The sequence below is a fragment of the Coloeus monedula genome, assembly GCF_965178545.1.
Source record: "Coloeus monedula genome assembly, chromosome: 17".
NCBI classification, from domain to species: domain Eukaryota; kingdom Metazoa; phylum Chordata; class Aves; order Passeriformes; family Corvidae; genus Coloeus; species Coloeus monedula.
In genome coordinates, this window is record NC_138797.1 from 5,434,447 (window position 1) to 5,452,280 (window position 17,834).

Below are 17,834 nucleotides of genomic sequence, written 5' to 3' on the forward strand. Positions count from 1 at the left end.
TATGTGACCTAGAAAAGAAAATTATCTCTCCCTCATATGGAAAGACAAAGGAACAGCTTAAGGCTCCAGCTCCCTGTATCTAGGGAGCATCAGGCAGATGGACACTCTGTAATTCAGCAAGGTGATGAGACTCACTCAGTGCCAAAGTGTCAAGTGACAATTGCAGGCAGCGTCCAGGCTCAGTGGGGTCTGGCACAGCACAGTGGTTGTGTTCTATATCCCACTGCTTTTAGTCACTGGTGCAGCTGCTCACCAATGCGGTCCCCACACAGAGACCCCATGGTGCCCCCCAGGATCCCAAGGGACAGAGCCACCCCACTGTTGTTCTGGCAGAGAAGGGGCAAAACATCTCATGTGAGTGTTTTTCCATGTAGCTGGCAAACGCCTGGCTGAGCACTCCGGCTCTGTCTGTCCAGGCTCAGCCCCATCTGTGGTGCACGAACAGGGACGCTCTGATGCTGCTCTTCAGAAGCCATCGGGTTCGACCTGTTCTGCAGTCACAGGCTGGTTTTTCACGGTCTCTTTATGGAGAAGGACGAACCAGGCATTAGCATGGGATGTGAGACTTGGTTGGGTTCCTCATTCTGCCCGAGGCTTTCTGTCTGACCATGACAAAGTTGCTTTAATTTTCTATCTTTAAAATGAAGATGGTATCTCAGGGCCCTAAAGAAGGTAAGAGAGTGTGCTGGGGAGGGCTGTGTGCATATCAAAGAGTGCTCCTTCTCTGCATTAGGGCTGGGAGGTTTCTTGCCCCACTGAAAGCTGTCCTGCAGCCTCCCTCTTTTGAAGTGCTCTTCTCGAGCTGGGTCTCACAGAAAGAAAAGAGCCCGCAGCTGTGCCTTGTCCTGAACCCCACGTACAAAGCCAGGGCTCGCTCTCATCCAAAGGGTTGTCTGGCTTTGTGGCTAGTATTTATTTAAATTGCTGTAAAGTGCAACTTGGCTAGTGAGCAACAAAAGTGTACTCTTGACAGAACAGAGTGCATTAGCTTAAATATATTGAAACTTAAAAGTAGCTCAGAGCACAGCTGTGCCACGGCTTGCGAAGAGTGCCCTCCCCTCTCCTTTCCATTTGTTATTTATGCCTGAGTTGATGTGACAGCTACTGGGATTTCCCTCAACCTGACAGGTGACAGAGCTGTCACATCTATTTTTGATGTGGCACATACTTTTTTTTTTTTAAATTGTGTAAACACTAATAGACTCTGAACTTTTTCCAACTTGGACCTGGTCTTCAGAGCACGGGACAAAGCCAAGCCTGTTTCAGCCCCAGCAGCAGAGCTCCCACACCCTTTAACACTCTCAGGTGCTCCTGGGCGCTGTTGGATCCCATAGTCTGTCTCTCCCCGTTCTACACAGGGCATGGGCTGGCAGCTGGGCTGCCCTGAGCAGAGGGACAGGCTGGGGTGAGGAGGTGTTGTGGGATGGCCTTACACCACTTGGGCACCCCGCAGACACTCTTCCTGTCGGCGCTGGGGATTAGTGGCTTCCAGGACACAGCTCAGGGGTTTCATTTCGTAAGCAGAAAAAGGGGAATCTGTCACCTAAGTGCAGAGAGGTAACACACGACACAGGAGGTGCTTCCGGTTGTGAGAGGAGGCTGTTTAGGAATTGCCAGTCTGGCTCCCTGTCTGCCCATGGTCAGGTTAAACAGTCAAGAGGAGTCAGTACTGGGAGCTACAGAGCAAACAGGCTCTGCCTCTTGCTGGAGACTGTTTGGGGTTGCTGTGCTAGGAACAGAACAATGCAGAGACACGTGATTGCTGGGCTAAGGCATCCACAGTGAGCAGCCAATGCATCATGCTGGGCAGGAGGCCATAGACCAAAGTTTATAAAGCTTTATTAAACATTTTGAACAGCTGTGCAATGAACAAACAATACTCTGGAAGTTTCACAACCTCATAGCTTGAACTGCCTCAGGACAGCAACAGCCACTTCTGCTGCTGTCCACCAGGAGACTGAAGGAAAGACAAACAGATGGCAAAGGGGAGGGAAACCTTCAAAGTTTAGAGGTAAGTGTTTTATGTCAACCTCTAAGGCTTCTCACAAACCAACCTCTGCCCCAGGCTGTAGGCCTGACCCACCACCACCTTGGATTCTTGACATCCTTCTGCCAGGGAAGCTGGAGACAACCAGGCATTTTTTTGCTAGTCAGTAGCACCAGCACCTTCTGTCACCTCGGGCCCAAAACCATTATCTCTGGAAATGGCTGAAGCATTTACTGCTTCAAGCCATGCCTCCACCTCAGGATCCTCTCCTGCCCTGCCTACGCCCAGCCTCTCAGGCTAGCATGAGTTTTGTAGGGTGAAGTTCACACTGGCTTCCAAAACCCTGTGTCTTGCAGCATGCCAATTCTTTATCCCAACTGTCAACACCTTGGTAAACCCAGGACATAGAGGAAGAGGGGAAGAGACAGTCTCCTGTGAGGCTTTATAAAAGCAGCAGCATAACTGAGGCTTTCAGGCTGGGATCTTGGAGCATTCGGAGTTCAGAAAGCACTTCAGCAGTGCACACATCTCTTTGGCAGGCTGAGCAGGAGGAGATGACTCAACTGCCTCTGGCTCCAGCAGCTTTTGGCCAAGTCCATTTGTGAGCTGTTGCACTTGCCCTTGATCAGCAAGGTGGGAAGGCTGGCTCCCCACAAAGAGAGACTGAGAAAATCTTGTAGCTATTCAAGCAGGACCAGTGGGCCAAGAGCCCTGAGTTAGACCACCACGGCCTAATGCAGACAAGTGACACACAACTGCAGCACTCTCAGCTGGGCAGGGGCTGCAGGCTCAGGCTTCCTGCAGTTCTCAGTTGAGAGGGCTGGTGTCTGTTCCCGGTGATACGGGAAAGAAAAAAAAAAAAAGACTTCTGCTTCTAAAAAAGCAGGTGGTGCTGCCAGAGTTCACACAGTAAACGAGTCGAATTTCACAGGCAGAGTGGGAAGAATTTGCCACTCTAGTCCACGCAGTTACAGGAAACAGGCTGTCCTTACTCCAGTCCCATACCCAACACCCCCCTCCTCCCCAGCCCCACCCCCTTTTTAAAAGCAAAACAAGAGCCCTCAGCAGACTGGAAGATTATGATTCTCTAGGTGCCCACTATGTTGGGATCATGAGCTGATTCCGGCAACTGGGATCCTGTGCAGTGATACAAGAAGCAGTTCCCCCAGCAGCTGTAGCAGATGAGGAATAGAGCTGCCAGGAAGACCAAGGCACAAATTGTGCAAGGTTTCCGTTCCAGGAGAAAACTGAGCAGGTAGAATCCCATGAACATTGAGTGACTGAACCACAGTGCTGGGTTGAGGGGCTTGGGTATGAGCAGGACAGGTAGCAACCACTGAAGGCAGTACATTGTGGCTGGCTGGCTGGGGCCTCGTGGCAGTAGCAGTCAGATGTGCTCCAGAAGGGGGTTCCAGCAACTCTTCCCGAGGGCAGGCTGCTCTGCAGGGAGGGGAAAATGTCAAACTGTCAGAGAAATGCAGGGAAAAAAATCAACTGACATTCTTTTAAAGCTTCATTTACTCCCAAGCATCATATGCTGATGGTTGAACTGCCAGTACTAAATTCTGGGGTGTCTTGGAGCTGGTGGAAAGCTTCTTGCTTTCTGAACCACTCAGCTGGGGACAGGATCAGCTAATGCTGGTGTAGAAGTGTATCCTGTGTGCTCTGCTCCTCAGGCCTTTATCCAGGCTAAGAAGTGAGACCCTTTTAGCATAATACAGGAACAGAAAGGGAGAGGGGAAAATGGAAAGGAAAACAAGCTGCCACAGCCTTCCCTACACACATTGACCTGAGACAGTCCAAAGGCTTGAGTGATGATATAAAGAAATGCAATTGAAGGGCAATAATTATTTGGTGCTACAGAGAAGTGTTAAGGAAGCATTACTGTAAGGAATTGTTCTGCACACAAACAATAAAGTCTTCCAGCAGGACAGTACTAGACCAGCCACACATCAAGCTACCCAGGAAAGCCCTGGCAGTGTCCAGGCTGCAAAACAAAGGGGAGGACAGTCTCTGCTTAAGGATTTATAATCCTTGCCAAACAGCTGAAGTCAGATAAGACAAAGTATGTGAATAGATCAAAGGGGGGGGACAGGCTCAAAATGGCAATTTCCATAAGTGCTGTAAACACAGGATTTCCTCACTTGGATTATTATAAAACCCTCTAGAAACTGAGCTTTAAGGGCTTTCCTAAGCAGGGATGGTAGCACACTACAAGTCCAGAAAACCTGCTTCTACCTTTAGCAACCACCTCAGTGACACTGTGTGCTTTTGTTTTTTCCTTTGAAGCACTACAAACACCTTCAAGAATTTCAAATAGCTTTAAAAACAATAAAAGCCTCACTCCCGCTAAGAAGAATCTGGTGGGAACAGCTCCTTGCAGCAGTCCTTGTATCTGCAATTACTCAATGGAGCAGTGCTCCCTCAGAAAAGGATGAAGGGCTCAGGCGAGCCTGTTAGGATTACAACTGGGGGGTGGGAAGGTTAGTAGGATGAAGGAGTGAGAATGTAAACAAACAGCACATTCCACTGGCTCCTGTTGGCAGGAGAAGGGATTTCCTGGCAAAGGGAGGGAGAATGAGGGATTGCAGGGAAAAGCCAAGAGAAAACCACACGAGGTTCTCTTCCAAAAGAACACTAAGGTCAGACTTGTTTCACAGGTACAATGGGCTCTGCTGTCAGCTGCAGGAAATGCTGCCATCCTGAGCAGCACGATCTATTTTACTTTAATGTTAACAAGAAAATGCAGGCCAACATCTCCACCAGCACAAACATTATTTGGGGAAAGTACAGTGTGCTAAAGCTTCTGCAAGGGAGTGTTCTCCAGCAGACAGCGCAGCTGGAGTTCACTTAGTAAAACTAAGCTGCAGCTCAGTAGCCAAAGGGTAAGGAAAAAGTTATTTTATGCTGAAATACAGATAAAGCCAAGTCACAGGAATGAAGCTCCCAGTTAGTCCTGTTTTAGGCAGGTCACTCACTTGCATCTTTAAGGGCAAGTCTAGTCCCAAGCCTCTTCCCGCATCTATAAACTGGAATTAGCTATTACTCATTTCATAACAAAACATGCTGTCTGCTTGCCTTTGTGAATTGCTCAGATCTTTCTGGAGTAAACAATACCACAGAAGTATTGGAGAACTTTTTTCCAAGGGGGAGAATGGAGAGAAAAAGATCTAACAACAAATATTTGAACAGGAAAGTAATTAAACCCCATCATCCAACTTTTTAGTTCAGATTGCATTGAATGCAGTAAAATTGTACTAAATTGATGATCTGCAGCTGCCTTAATCCTCCTGAAATGTTCCTTTCTTGAAGTTTCCTGTAATTGTTTTCTCACAAGTGCTCCAAACACTGAGTATTAAAAATCACTGCCTAACCATCATGTCACGTTTTTGCTAGATCCAGCCCTAAGTTGCATCAGCTTGACTTCTGTGGCAATTTGTGTCACCTGTTCTTGAAACTTTAGTTTTAAGTGCCTACTTTGCTTTGGGTTTTCTGTCTCTAGAGCAAGGAAATGAGTAAAGAATGTGTCTGTTACGTAGCACAAGGCTGAAACAAAGCACTAGAATTTTTCAGAACTAATGTCACAAATCTCTCAGCTTTAATAGGGTCATGTATCACTATTGAGCCTTTAGCCCAAACTTCACAACTGACTACAGTTAGAAAATAATTATAATTTGTGTTGTAGCTACACTCTGTACTTTGTCTGAACTCCTCGCTCCTACAATGCTCTTAACAATAACAGTCTAAACACTGAGTTGATTTTAAGCATCTAAGCTTTACTTGAGCACTTCCTCCAAACACAAAGCCATCTCAGAACTAGTCATTTTTAAATATTAGTATTTCCTGCAAGAGCCAGTTGCTTGTAGCAATCAATGCAACCACTCCGCAGAATAAAGAACCATTTAATGGTTATTTTTCCTATGAAGTTTCAATGTCAATGCCCTTCAACCTGCAAACCTCTTGGATTTCTGATAAATGCAGACGTTCACACAGTTGCTCTTTGTAGTCAGTTTGCTTGTAATTTCACGTGCCCCTTCACCACCCACCAGTTAAAGGCTGAGGACCCTTTGCTGTATCCCACAGCTGGTCCTAGATCAAGTACCTACTACTGAAGGCTTCTACAGCTCTATCTCCCTTGAGAGACTTTCCACTAGTAAGATACATGCTCTTCACTACAGATTCTTTGTACAGCTGGCAATGAGACTGAGTTTTCTTTCCACTCTATTGATCAAAGAGAAACAGCACCTCCTGCTATCAACTCTTTAGTGAGCAAGGAACATTCTCCTTTGTGCCCAGGACAGGCAGATCCTTACTGGAAGCCACAACAGTATTCAGTTTTGCCTGATTTCTCAAGCAAGGTGAAACGTGCAAATTAAAGATTCCTACCTCATTGTCTTTGTCCCCTCCTCACAATGCAAGCCAAAGATTACCATGTTCCAGAGCAAATAACTACCTGTCACCCAAGAGAACTGGTTTCACAATTGCATCCTGCTTTCCCTTAACCAGTTGCTCTTGTTCTCCCCTGCCTGACTCACCTCTTGCCTCTGCCACCCCAGTGTCCTGCTATCCTCAGACCTGCTCCTGTGCTGTTCCTCTTGTCATCTGATTTGGTGGCCACTTGTGTTTACCTGATGGCTCCTTTCCACTGCCTCCTTTTGCCCCTCCACAGCTCGTGGAGCCACTTGAACTCACTTCAGACCCCTCAGCAGCAGATGGCTCTGATCTCCACGTGCTGCCAGAACCTCCTCCTGCCAGTTCCTGCAGGCAGAGGAACAGCCAGGGGAGGTTCCCTGCACACCTCGTTAGTAAGCAAGCACCAATACTTTTCCACATGCTTATTAGTTGGCTTCCACTGCATTCCCAGCCCTTCCTGCTGTCATCTTCCCTCCCAAAAATATTCACGTCCTACTCGTGTATGTTTGTGGGGAGGATTTTGGAATTCCAGTGTAAAGACAGCAGCACACCTTTTCCAGGGAGGAGCAAAACTTCAATTATGACAGGTCTAGAGTGAGTAGCACAATGCACTGCTTTGCAATGGATCAGTCACCTTTTGGAATAAATGCATCTGAGGAGCTGTTCCTTCAAGGAAGCTGTTCCTTCATATTCTACAAACTAACTCAGCAATTAACACAGCCAGAGGTGTTCCTACACCATTGGTTTGACACATCAGTATGCCAACACCAAGTCGGTACCTTTCTCAAGAATGTTTGAATTCTTTAAGTCATTTACCCTGGAAGGGGAGAATAATCAGCCAGCTTTCCCTAAGCACTTCAAGGGTAAGCTTGTTCAGACCTTGCTAAGGCAGCCTTTAAGCCAGTGCTGTCCACACGGAACTCCCCCAGCAGATGCTACAGAAAGAGTCTCCCAGGCTGCCAGCTGAAAGGTCTGCAATGAAACACTGAGTAACCTTTTTACTGGGGTGTGCTGGTGCCATTCTCCCCCTTTCCCAAAAGCTGAAGTCTCTGCTTACGACATAAAGCCACACTGGTTAGATAAAAGTCTCTCCAGTTATCCAGGGCACATAAAATGAAGAGTAAGCCTCAGGGATTTGTTTCTTACCTACAGTGCTGACCTGTTTGCTTAAAATTGTTTGAATCAAAAACCCTGTCACAACTATTAACTGATGTGTGTGGGCAGTGCCTCATACTGCCGGCCTGTGTTCAAAACCAACTCAAATATCACACAGCATCCAAAACAGCTGCTGAAAAAGACACAACATCCAAACACTGGGACAAAAAGAGAGGTGAAGAACTATCAAGTGACAAGTTTGAAGAGTTCAGCTAAGAAAAGCAACAGCAGACCAAATTCCCAGATGCCAACACTCTGTCGTAAACCCAAGAACCGTAACTGCTCAAAGTTTAAGACCTATTTGCAGCAGGGGTTAACTTCTCCAGGGTTTTTTTTTAGCCCTGCCACTATTATTTCAATTTTTTTTAAAAGCTTTATCTGCTGGTATGACTCAGCTGGAAAGAGTGAGTCTACAGTTTTTGGCAAAGATCTTATCCTAGTCTTGGATCATGCCTTGGACACTTGATGTAGACTCAGAAATGGTGCAGTGTAATCACAGCAGTTTCCAAAAAGAGCAACAAATCCTTGACTAACCAAGCCTAGGGGTTAGTATTCTGATTTCTCAAGGTAGACACATGCCAAAGCAACTCACCTGGTGAAAAGTGGAGGCTCTCTGCTGAGCCACTCTTTTCACCACTTCCAAAGCTGCTCTCTGAGCTTCATTACTGATGGGGAGTGGATTAGCTTTTCTCCAGAGGCAGCGCCCACTGCATATGGACTGCAGTGCCCTCACAGCACCAGGATGAATCCTCCTCCACCTGTGAGCAGGAAGGCAGAGGAGAGATCCAAACTAAAACTAACTGTTTTTTTCAGAGAACTTGGAATGGGCCTGGAAATCACCAGGAGTCAGAGGAGCAGAAGTTTACATCAGCCAGCTCTGTAGTGGGAAGAGACGTCAGTAGTCACAGTTGTCACCTGAAGTATTACTGATTTCATTTGTACTAGTTAATTCATGTTCAGAGGCCCTGATTCCCACCTTCTGCCTTTAACTGCCAAAGATCACAACTTCCAGGCCCATTCCAAGTTCCCTGAGAAAAGAAGTTTTAATTTGGACCGCTTCTCTACCTTTTGTGCCTTCACCGGGCTTCAGAGGTCCAAATACAGCCTGATAAAGATGTTTTCTGCATCTCAGGTTAAGAGAGGCAAAAATGCTGTTTGGGCAGCTATGAGGAGTTATGACCTATAGTTTGGAAAGACAAAGGTTACTGCACTAGAACAGTACTCGCAAGGTCCATTGAAATGTTTCAGTACCAAGGAAGTATGGGAAAGTTCAGCATGTTGTGGACTGCTTTTAAGAGCTTGTTTTTCCTCTCCTCTTGCACTTGCATGTTTGGGATATCACGAGCCATGTTCGTATGACAGAACAGCTTGTGAACTCACTTTGTAGCTGGCTCACAGCATGTATGGGGGCTCGGGGAGGGTGCCTGGCTGGGCACAACAGCACTGCAGAGCACTGTATTCACAGACTATCTCAGAATACAGGTTGGAAGGGACCCACGCGGCCCATCCCAGTCCAGCTGCCTGGACAAAAGCTTGTCTCAGAGCGTTGTGCTGCCCTGGGGAGAAACGGGCCCGGGTTTCCTTTCAGAAGGCGCTGAAGAGCGCTACGAGAGCAGAAGGAGAGGAGGGGAGGGCACACACAGTGCTGTTATTTCCATGCCGGCACCGACCTCGCCGAGCTCAGGGTCGGCTGAAGCCTCTTCCATCCCGGCGCACGCAGGGCTGCGAGCGCGCGGCTCCCCCGCAGCGGAGAAACCTTCCCCCCTTTCTCCCCGAACCCCCGAAGCTCGCAGGGTCCCCCCCGCTCCACCAGCCCACCGGCTGGGCCCCCGCCGCTCCCCGGCCCGTACTCACCGCGCCGTGCCGCCGCCTCACGCCGCCATCCCGGGGCCGCCCTGAGGAGGGAGGGAGGGAGGGAGGGAGGGAGAGGCCGCCCGGGAGCCGGGGGACGCCCCGCAGGCTCCACGCGGCCGCCCGGCTGTCCCCGGGAGTGCTCCCGGCCCCGGTGCGCTGCTGCTGCGGGACCGGGGGCGCGGGGAGCGGCGGTTCCGTCAGGCGGCTCCGGGCAGCCCCGCGCGGCGCGGAGCGGAGCGGGGCCGGTGCTGCGCATGCGCGGGGGGCGCTGCGCCTGCGCACGGCACGGGCGGCGCTTCCGCGGGCGGCTCTGGGAGGCGGCCTTGGCCGTATTCTTGTTTTGTGAAAAGATTTCTGTGTTTATTCTTGTCATGAGCCGCACTTGGTCTGTTCAGCCTGGAGAAGAGGAGGCTGAGGCGGAGAGCTCATCGCTGCTTACAGCTTCCTCACGAGGGGCAGCTCCGATCTCTTCACTGTCATGACCAGTGACAGGGTGCGAGGAATGGCCTGAAGTTGTGTCAGGGGAGGGTTAGGCTGGAGATCAGAAACAGGATTTTCACCCAGAGGGTGGTTGGGCACTGGAACAGGCTCCCGTGGGCAGTGGTCACAGCAGTGATCCTGTCTGAGTTCAAGAAGCGTTTGAACAACGCTCTCAGGCACAGGGTGGGATTCTGGGGGTGCCCTGTGCAGGGTGCGGAGCTGGACTTGGGGATCCTGGAGGGTCCCTTCCAACTCAGAATATTCTGTGGTTATTATACAATTGTGTTCACACGTTCCATTGCACCCTGGGCTGCTTCACAGAGCCACGGAGGACAGCAAGGCTGGCAGGGAACACTTCAGGCCATCCAGCCACCCCCATGCTCCGCTGGGTACCCTCGAGCACAGTGCTCTGGATTGTGTCCAGGGGGCATGGGAATATCTCCAGGGAAGGACCTCAGTGGGCAGCCTGTTCCAGTCACCCACGCAGTAAAGTTGTCATGTTCAGGTGGAACTTCCAGTGTTTCAGTTCCTGTTAGCTCATGCCATTGTTCAGCACCACCCAGGAGAGCCTGGCTCCATTCTCAGAACACCCTCCCTGCAGCTGCTCACAGGCTTTTATAAGGTCCCATCTCAGTCATCTCTCATCCAGCCTAAACAGCCCCAGCTCCCTCAGCTTTTTCTTGTAAGAGAGATGCCCCAGTCCCTTATCTTCACAGCCCTCCACTGGACTCGCCTCTGGGAGCTCCATGTCTCTCCTGTACTGGCTACCCCAAGGGAGCCTAAGGGAAAGATGAAAAACAGTCCAGGAAAAACAAAACCAACCCCAAATACCAAGATTTGGTATTTTCACAGCCATTTCAAACCCACCCAGCCACAGTTGCAGGGCCACCCACATTTCCCACAGAGCTTTCCACTTGGCTGGCCCGTGCATTTGATGGGTGTGATAAGACCTGCTCTCCCAATGGCCTGGCAGGCGTGATTCCAGCCTGGAATAGTTTCCCTCTGCTCTGCCGTTATTCTGGGCTCACCTCTTTATGGGGTGCTTAAAATTCCTGTTTTATGGCACTGCATGGGAATGGCCCTAAAGCCCTTGGCTGATGCCAGCTCTGATGGTAGGTGCTGGCTGATGATTCCCGTGGCATTCCATGACCACTCAGGGGTCTTTCAGGATCCCACCTAACACCAGCAGCAAGCAGGCTTCACCCAGGGAACTGGGCTGCTCCGAGCTGCTCCAGCACATGCTGCTGCTTGCAGTCTGCAGGATTTATACTGGATCCAGCTTGAAACAACTTGAGCTCCCCAAATCCTTTTGCAAACTGCAATGTGGACCCTCATGCCTAAGACTCCTGCCCTGCTGTGAGAGCTGCGTGCTCGCTTGGGTTTAGGTTGTAGTTCCAGCTTTCTATAAAGAAATTCCATTTTGCACTTGAAGCCTGGCTGGCAGAGCTGTAGCTGGAAGCAGCGTGAGCTCCCAGCCCCGTAGCACCTTTTCCAGCAAGCAGGAACAGAGAGGGATCATCCAAAACTCCTATTTCAGCAGGCTCTGCAGGCTGCATGGAGCCATCCAGTGGAGTGGATCTGTAAGGAGCTGCAGAGTAAAGAGCTTCTCTGGCAGGGAAGGGAAAGGTAATCCCAGGCCAGTGGGAACAGATTGTTCTGTGCAGCACAGGAGGCCACGGGGTTTTTATGGTCTTTCTGTTCAAGCAGCTTTTAAATGACCGCTGGCTGTGCTCTGCTTTGGTTCTGGGGGATATTTCTTCCAAAGATTTCCCTGTGCTTTGTTTAGCTGGTTGTAAGCAGTGTCTGTTCCAATCACAAAAGCCACATCTGAGATGGAAAGGGCGTACCCCTGAAAGCACTGTCAGAGGCCAAGCAGCACCACCACTGACCTCCCGCTGCTCTGTGTGAACCACAAGGTGGTAATTTGTATTTTGAGAAAATAACTGAGGAGCACAGTGGTACTGGTGTTCCTGCATTCCCAACCTAGGGCTGGCTGCAGCTCAGCACTCAGAGTCTGCTGAGCCAAGGCTCCCCAAACCTCTGGGGACATCATGGGTGCAGAGGAGGATCTTGTGCTGTGGCAGAGGGGTGAGCAGGTGGAGGGGGTTTCAAAATGCTGCAAATAGAAGTTGTGAGCAAGAGAAGCTTTTTCCTGTGAAAGAAAATAAAGCCTTGCCATTGCTAAGGGGACAGACGTACACTGTGGCCAACAATTAATTTGCAAACCAGCTTAAATGTGGCAAAGTGTGACAGGACACATCTGTGAAATGTAGCAATTGTGAAAGGTGAGATGTCAGAGCAGATAAATCCCTCTTTGCTGCAGATCAAACCCCCTTGCCCGGTCCTGCCTGCATCAAATCCCAGCTGATCAGGCAGCGTGCTACACACTTGGCAGCTCAGTCTTAGAGTGTCAACTCTGCCTTTGGGGCTGAGAAAGTAAAACCAAACAGAAGCAGCACAAACATAAAAAACACTCAAGTGTACTTCCAGCACCATTCCCAGCACATAAGTTACACCTCTCCCAAACAGAAGTCTTTTAATTTTCCCAATCCCATAGCAGTGCAGTTCAGTAGTCAATGGGCTTAGAGCCATTCCCCATCCTAGCAATGGAAGTGATGTCTCAGCTTTTTGGATCCCAAAGAGAGGTCCAGGCAGCAAAACAGAACAAGCTGCTTCCAGCAAGACAAGAGGCAGCAGTGCTCTGCTCCCCGAGTCTCCCCACAGAGCTCTGTAGGCAGTGCTGGCTGCCCTGGTTCCTCTCAGAGTGGGGGTACCCCTCTGAATTTTCGGATGACGTTGGCCAGCCGCTTGGCCAGCCCGCCCCGGCTCGGCTCCTCCACGTGGAACGTTCTGGTCAGCAGGTTGTAGAAGGAGCCGTAGCACACGGCCACCACGGTGCAGGTGAGGCAGATGACGTTATAGGGCATGCTGAAGTCTGGTGTTGGCAGGTTCACCAGCAGTGGCTCCGTGTACAGGCGCACAAAATAGCTGGAGCCATCAGAGGAAGGAAACCTGGAGAGTGGAAGAAGGAATGGGGGGGTCAGCCTGCACAGGACCCATTGCTTTGTGCTCACCAGACAGGATGAGAGCAGCCACAGCCCTCAGGCTGTGGCACAGCCCTGCTCCCAGCACAAGCACACTCACAGCGAGGTGAAGAGAGGGCTCTGCTCCACATCCATGTCCTTCATCGCAGTGACACTGGGCACCAGGGCACTGAGCACAGATGAACTAAGGGCACAAAGAACACGCCAGTGTCAGTCCTGACAGCAAAAACCTCCCCAGAGACCTGGGCAGCAAGGCCCAGAAAGGGATGAGGAGCTGAGGAATGTCACTACCCGACATAAAAGCCGTGATTGGGGTCAGGCGGGTACTCTGTCCACTTCAATAAGGCCCTCTCAAACTGGATTGTGATCTTGGTGACGGAGTTAGCTGGCAGCTGGATCAGCATTTCCAAGAGGTGAGGCCGTCTCCGGTCCTGGGCTGGCTGGTAGTGGATGTAACCTAATCCCAAAGAGATGTTGGCAATTGTCCAGTCTCACATTGCCTGGACATCTCCCATGAGGTGGGTGCTCCTGCTTCCACTGTCCTGAGAGAGGTTTTCTGGGCAAGTGAAGATGTAGCCATAGCAAAAAGCATGTGTTAAAGCTAAATTTAGCTGGTTTTTAAAGCTACTGACCTGTGAAATTCAGGTGTTCATAAGGAAAGGTATAAATGCAAAATAAAACCCAGGCATCAGTTTTAAATTGAGCTTCCTGTGCTACAAAAATTAAATCACCTTGGTTTAGACCCTTGTTGGATTACCAAACACCATCCATGTGCCTCTTATAAATAGAACAAACTTAAATGGTCTCATCTGCTGGCCTCACTGAACTTGAGGCTAGGAAAACATCCCAAGATGTTTTGTTTCACAATCCAGTTTCCCAGGGATCACTGGGGCCTGAGGGAGGGACTAAACCATCTTTGGAATGAGCCACTCATGCCAAGGGAAGCGAGTGGCATGTGCTCCTTGGAGGATTTACTTACTTGGCTTGTTTTCCTTCCCCTTGGTGGTGATAGTCAGGGTGTGCACGTAGAGCCGCAGGTACCAGGGCACAGTCTCCAGCAGGATCACGGGGAAGGCCCGGTAGGGGTGAGTGTTGTAGATGAGGGTACAAATCTCCCCGGTCTGCAGCCCGTACCCCCCCACGTAACGCTGAGCATGGAGTGTGGGAATGGGCATTTCTGCTGTGGAAGAGAAGGACAGGAGTGGGGTGATTTTCAGCCCTGGAGCCTTGGCCACTGGTGCAGATGAAGTTCTGCTCACTCACAGCTGTCTTGGGGCCGCTTCCACTTCAGCTGCACATTGAGGCTGCGAGATGTGTTGAAGAGCGAGGGGCTCAGCAGGTCATAGACAGCATAGGTTTTCTTGTCTCCCTGGACAATAGCTTCATGCACAGATGTTGGAGGGGGGGACACTTCCAGTAGCTCCTTTTCCTGAGGAAAGCAAATGGATCATGAAAGGAAAAAGTGCCCCTTGAAGAAACTGGCAGCACTGGGCAAAGTCCCTCCAGGTGGCCCTGAGCTTTCCCACCCAACAGCCAGCTCCGTGCTCTTGCTAACACCACCAGGCTCATCCCCTCAGCCCTGCTCAGAGCAAGGAAATCTCCTTTCATCAGCCCTGGAAGGTTTCCAGGGGCCAGGCCATGCAGGGGATGGAGGCGAGGATGTTTCAGAGCCAGATGAAGTGGCTGAACTGAGGGAGGAGGGCATGCTCTCTGGCCCATGAGCTTACCTTGTTCTTAGGGGAAATGTCAACGTAGACTTTGCTCTGCGATGCCAGAGGACACGAGTCAGTCAGCGTGCGAGAGAACATCTTAAAGAGGGACCAGTCTGTGAGAAGGAAGGTTAGGTAGCAGGTCAAGTGCTGCAGACTGGAAGCACTCAAGCACAGCTATCAAGCTTACCTTTCTTTCCTTGGCCACTGGAAAAGAAGTCAAAGACCACAGTGAGGGTCTGTCTGAGCTCCCAGGACACTGCCAGACAGGAGGCATCCTAGATGAGAAAGAGACAAGCAGCTCTGACCACACCTTCTAGAGGGGCAGGACACCAGGATGGGGCTGGAACTCCACCAGGATTGCAAGATTCCCATGGGGGTGACCAGAGAAGCAGGATGACAGCTGTTAGACACAGTGAACCCACCACAGGGTAGCTGGGCAAACCAGTGTGATTCCTTGCAATGTGACAAGGTGGCTTTGGATTTTCTCTTGGGGTGTTCAGGGAGGGAGCTGAGCCCAGCACTCACCCTGCAGACGGGGCGGATGTGCACTGCCTGTGAGTGGTAGCTGCTGTGGAACAAGCGCTCGGCCTTCAGCAGCACAGCGAGCCCAGCCTGCAGGAAGCAAAGGAGAAACTCAGCCCCTGCCCTGTCCTCTGCTCCCAAGAGAAAGGCCCCACTGGGACTTCCCAGTGCATGCTCCTGGATTGCTATTGGGAGCCCAGGTCCATCAGGAGTGGCCCAGTTAGGCAGCAGGACTTGTCTGTACCTTTGAGCCACATGGCAGCAACTTCTTCCAAGGGGTGAGGTTCTCTGTGCAGACAACTTCCCGGGGCAGGACAGCGTAACGCAGGAGATGGTGATCTGTCCCTGGGCAGGGACAGGGAGGGTCAGCAGCCTGGTACTGCTACAGGTGTGAGGACAGCAGCAGATCTGTTCCACCCCACAGCCCATCACCCTCTCAGTATGCCTGAAATGCCAGGACCTCCATCAGAAGTAGATCCCACTCTGTTCAGAGTGATTGGAAAGAATAGGTAAGGATATATTGTAGCAGTTTTTTTCTTGAGTGCCTTAAATCCTTTAGTTCTTACTGTTATATAAAATACTTTTCAGAGAGACAGGTAAGGGCCTGGGAGTATCTGCCATGTTCTACTTGTGGGTTTCCTCTGTTCAGACCTAAGCCTTGTGTGGGGAAAGGAAATGCTTCCAGGAGGAGGTTAATGGACCCTGTTGTACACACCCAGACCCAGACTTGTTGCAGGACCTGCACCTGGAATCTTGGCAGTGGCATGGGGCAGAACTAAACTGAGAGGCAAGAGTGATAGGGCAGAGCCAGGCTCACCGTTGGCTAAGCCCAGGGGTTTGAAGGATGCTGTTGGAATCACTGTGTTGGTCGAGTCAATGAAGTTGAGAGAAGCACAGAATATTCCCGAAAGGATGTTACTCAGTTCTTTCCAGGCTTTGTCAACACTGTGTGAGAACAAATAGCAGAAATTACTCAGCAGCTCAAATCCCTGGAACAACAAGCATTAAATCAGTAATATTTAGTAAATACAGTGGGGTGACCACATTGGATTACAGGAGCTGCATGGAGTGGGCAGAGAGGCTGCTGGGCTTGCACTCCCCAGCTCTCTTGGTATTTTATTTTAACACATTAGATTTTGGGGACAGCAGGGACACACAGCAGGGACACACAGGCATCACACAGCCAAGGGACACGGCAGTGGGCACAGCTGGTATGTGAGGAGAGAGGCCAGGGGAGCAGGGAGCATGCAGGAGGTGACGTGTGTGAATGGGGAAGGGGCTCTGAGACTTCAAGCAATGCCTTGGTGCAGCTCCAAAGGCTGACCTGACCAGCAGACAAGGAATGGGACACTTCTAGGGAGGAGAGAGCTGAGTCCTCACAGGGCTGCTGCAGCTTGAACAGGGGTGGTGTGCTAAGGGAGATGGTGACAGGTACTGGATGGGAGTCAAAGGATGTGAGTCATGGATGAGAGGTCAAGATATAGTCCTGCTGTATTAGTGTAGCAAGGGGTTTGTCATCACAGATGCCCACAAGGGAATTACTTGGTCCTTTAGTGAACAAGGTTTTGCCCTCAGCACCACATCCTGTCCTGTGAACAGATGGGGATATGTTCTGTGTTTTTTAGAGCTACTCCTGGGCTCTTCTTTCCAGCAGACATTTTGCAAACCAGGAGGCCCGCTCACACACTGTGGCTGCCTCATGAGAGAAGAGCAACAGCTCCTGGGAGCAGTGGCCACAGAGGGGACCCAGAGGGACAGATCCATGGTTGGGGTACCTACTCGGTGACTGTGGGCTGGAACCAAACCCAGAGCTCAGCGCCGGCGGGTGCCTGGAGGGGCGGCTGCCCCCAGTACCGGGTGCGCCAGAAGCCCTGGGTAAGGGCGAGGTGGAGCTCCCTCACGCCCAGCGCTGCCACCAGCCGCCCCAGTGCCTTTGGGAAGAGCCTGTAGTGAGAGACTGTGGGCAGCGTTAGTCCCTGCCCATCTCATCCCCTGATCCCTTCCCCTGACATCGCACCAGGGCCTGCCCAAACATGACATCACCCACCACGACACTGCCTCTGCTTGCACCATCACACACAGCCCGCTTGCATCACGGCCCCGAGCCCTCTCGTGTGATGTCACCGCAACCCTCTGTCCCCACAGCCCCGCTCTGCGCTGTCCCTGCTCCTCACCCCGCCTCTGACGTCACTCGCACCGCTGACGTCATCGCTCGATGCAAACATCACGTCGCGATAGCCCCGCCCCTGCGCCGCGCCCCAGCCAATAACAGCCCGGTCCGCCCCCAGACCAGCCAATAGCGGCGCGGTCCGCCCCGGCCGGGCCCGCCCTACCTGCGCCCCGCTGCAGGTCCGCGTCCCAGCGCGTGCGGAACTGGAAGGTGGCGGCCACGTCGCCGGTGGGCAGCGGGCTCAGCAGCAGCTCCTCCCGCAGCGCGTCCCGCCGCTCCCGCCCCGCGCCCGCCCGCCCGGGCCCGGGCCCCGCCGCCACCAGCAGCAGCAGCAGCAGCGCCGCCGCCATCCCGCCGCCCGCCCCGCCCCGCGCCGCTTCCGCTTCCGCCCGCGCCGCCAATGGCGCCGCTTCCGGGGGTGCCATGGAGACGCTCCCTCGGCCGGGCCGCGGGGCTGTCCCGGCCTGGGACCGGGAGCTGCTGAACGGAGCGAGCCT

General features: G+C 51.6%; 2 protein-coding genes across 4 annotated transcripts; both read right to left on the minus strand.

Moving 5' to 3' along the window:
• Window positions 1–1,821: 1,821 nt before the first annotated feature.
• Window positions 1,822–9,647, minus strand: BLCAP (BLCAP apoptosis inducing factor). 3 transcript variants are annotated; one of them, XM_082292944.1, is made up of 3 exons: window positions 9,410–9,647; window positions 8,148–8,313; window positions 1,822–3,427 (listed from the first exon to the last, which is right to left on the minus strand). In XM_082292944.1, exon 3 carries the CDS (start codon window positions 3,336–3,338, stop codon window positions 3,075–3,077), a length of 264 nt encoding a protein of 87 aa, XP_082149070.1. In that variant the 5' UTR covers window positions 3,339–3,427; window positions 8,148–8,313; window positions 9,410–9,647; the 3' UTR covers window positions 1,822–3,074. The 3 variants fall into 3 exon arrangements, with proteins under 3 accessions (XP_082149070.1, XP_082149071.1, XP_082149069.1); XM_082292945.1 differs by lacking the exon at window positions 8,148–8,313 and having other exon boundaries at window positions 1,822–3,422; XM_082292943.1 differs by lacking the exon at window positions 8,148–8,313.
• A 2,702-nt stretch (window positions 9,648–12,349) lies between these two features.
• PIGT (phosphatidylinositol glycan anchor biosynthesis class T) lies at window positions 12,350–17,687 on the minus strand (the record flags this gene model as incomplete). The annotated part of the gene is made up of 12 exons (XM_082292658.1): window positions 12,350–12,901; window positions 13,034–13,117; window positions 13,225–13,390; window positions 13,913–14,113; window positions 14,197–14,362; window positions 14,661–14,758; window positions 14,833–14,920; window positions 15,171–15,257; window positions 15,412–15,512; window positions 15,985–16,112; window positions 16,947–17,124; window positions 17,501–17,687. 12 exons carry the CDS (start codon window positions 17,685–17,687, stop codon window positions 12,649–12,651), a joined length of 1,737 nt encoding a protein of 578 aa, XP_082148784.1. The 3' UTR covers window positions 12,350–12,648.
• Window positions 17,688–17,834: the final 147 nt, after the last annotated feature.

Bases quoted from the DNA above. Each gene is read 5' to 3' on its own strand.
- BLCAP (XM_082292945.1), bottom strand. From the start codon at position 3,338: ATGTACTGCCTTCAGTGGTTGCTACCTGTCCTGCTCATACCCAAGCCC.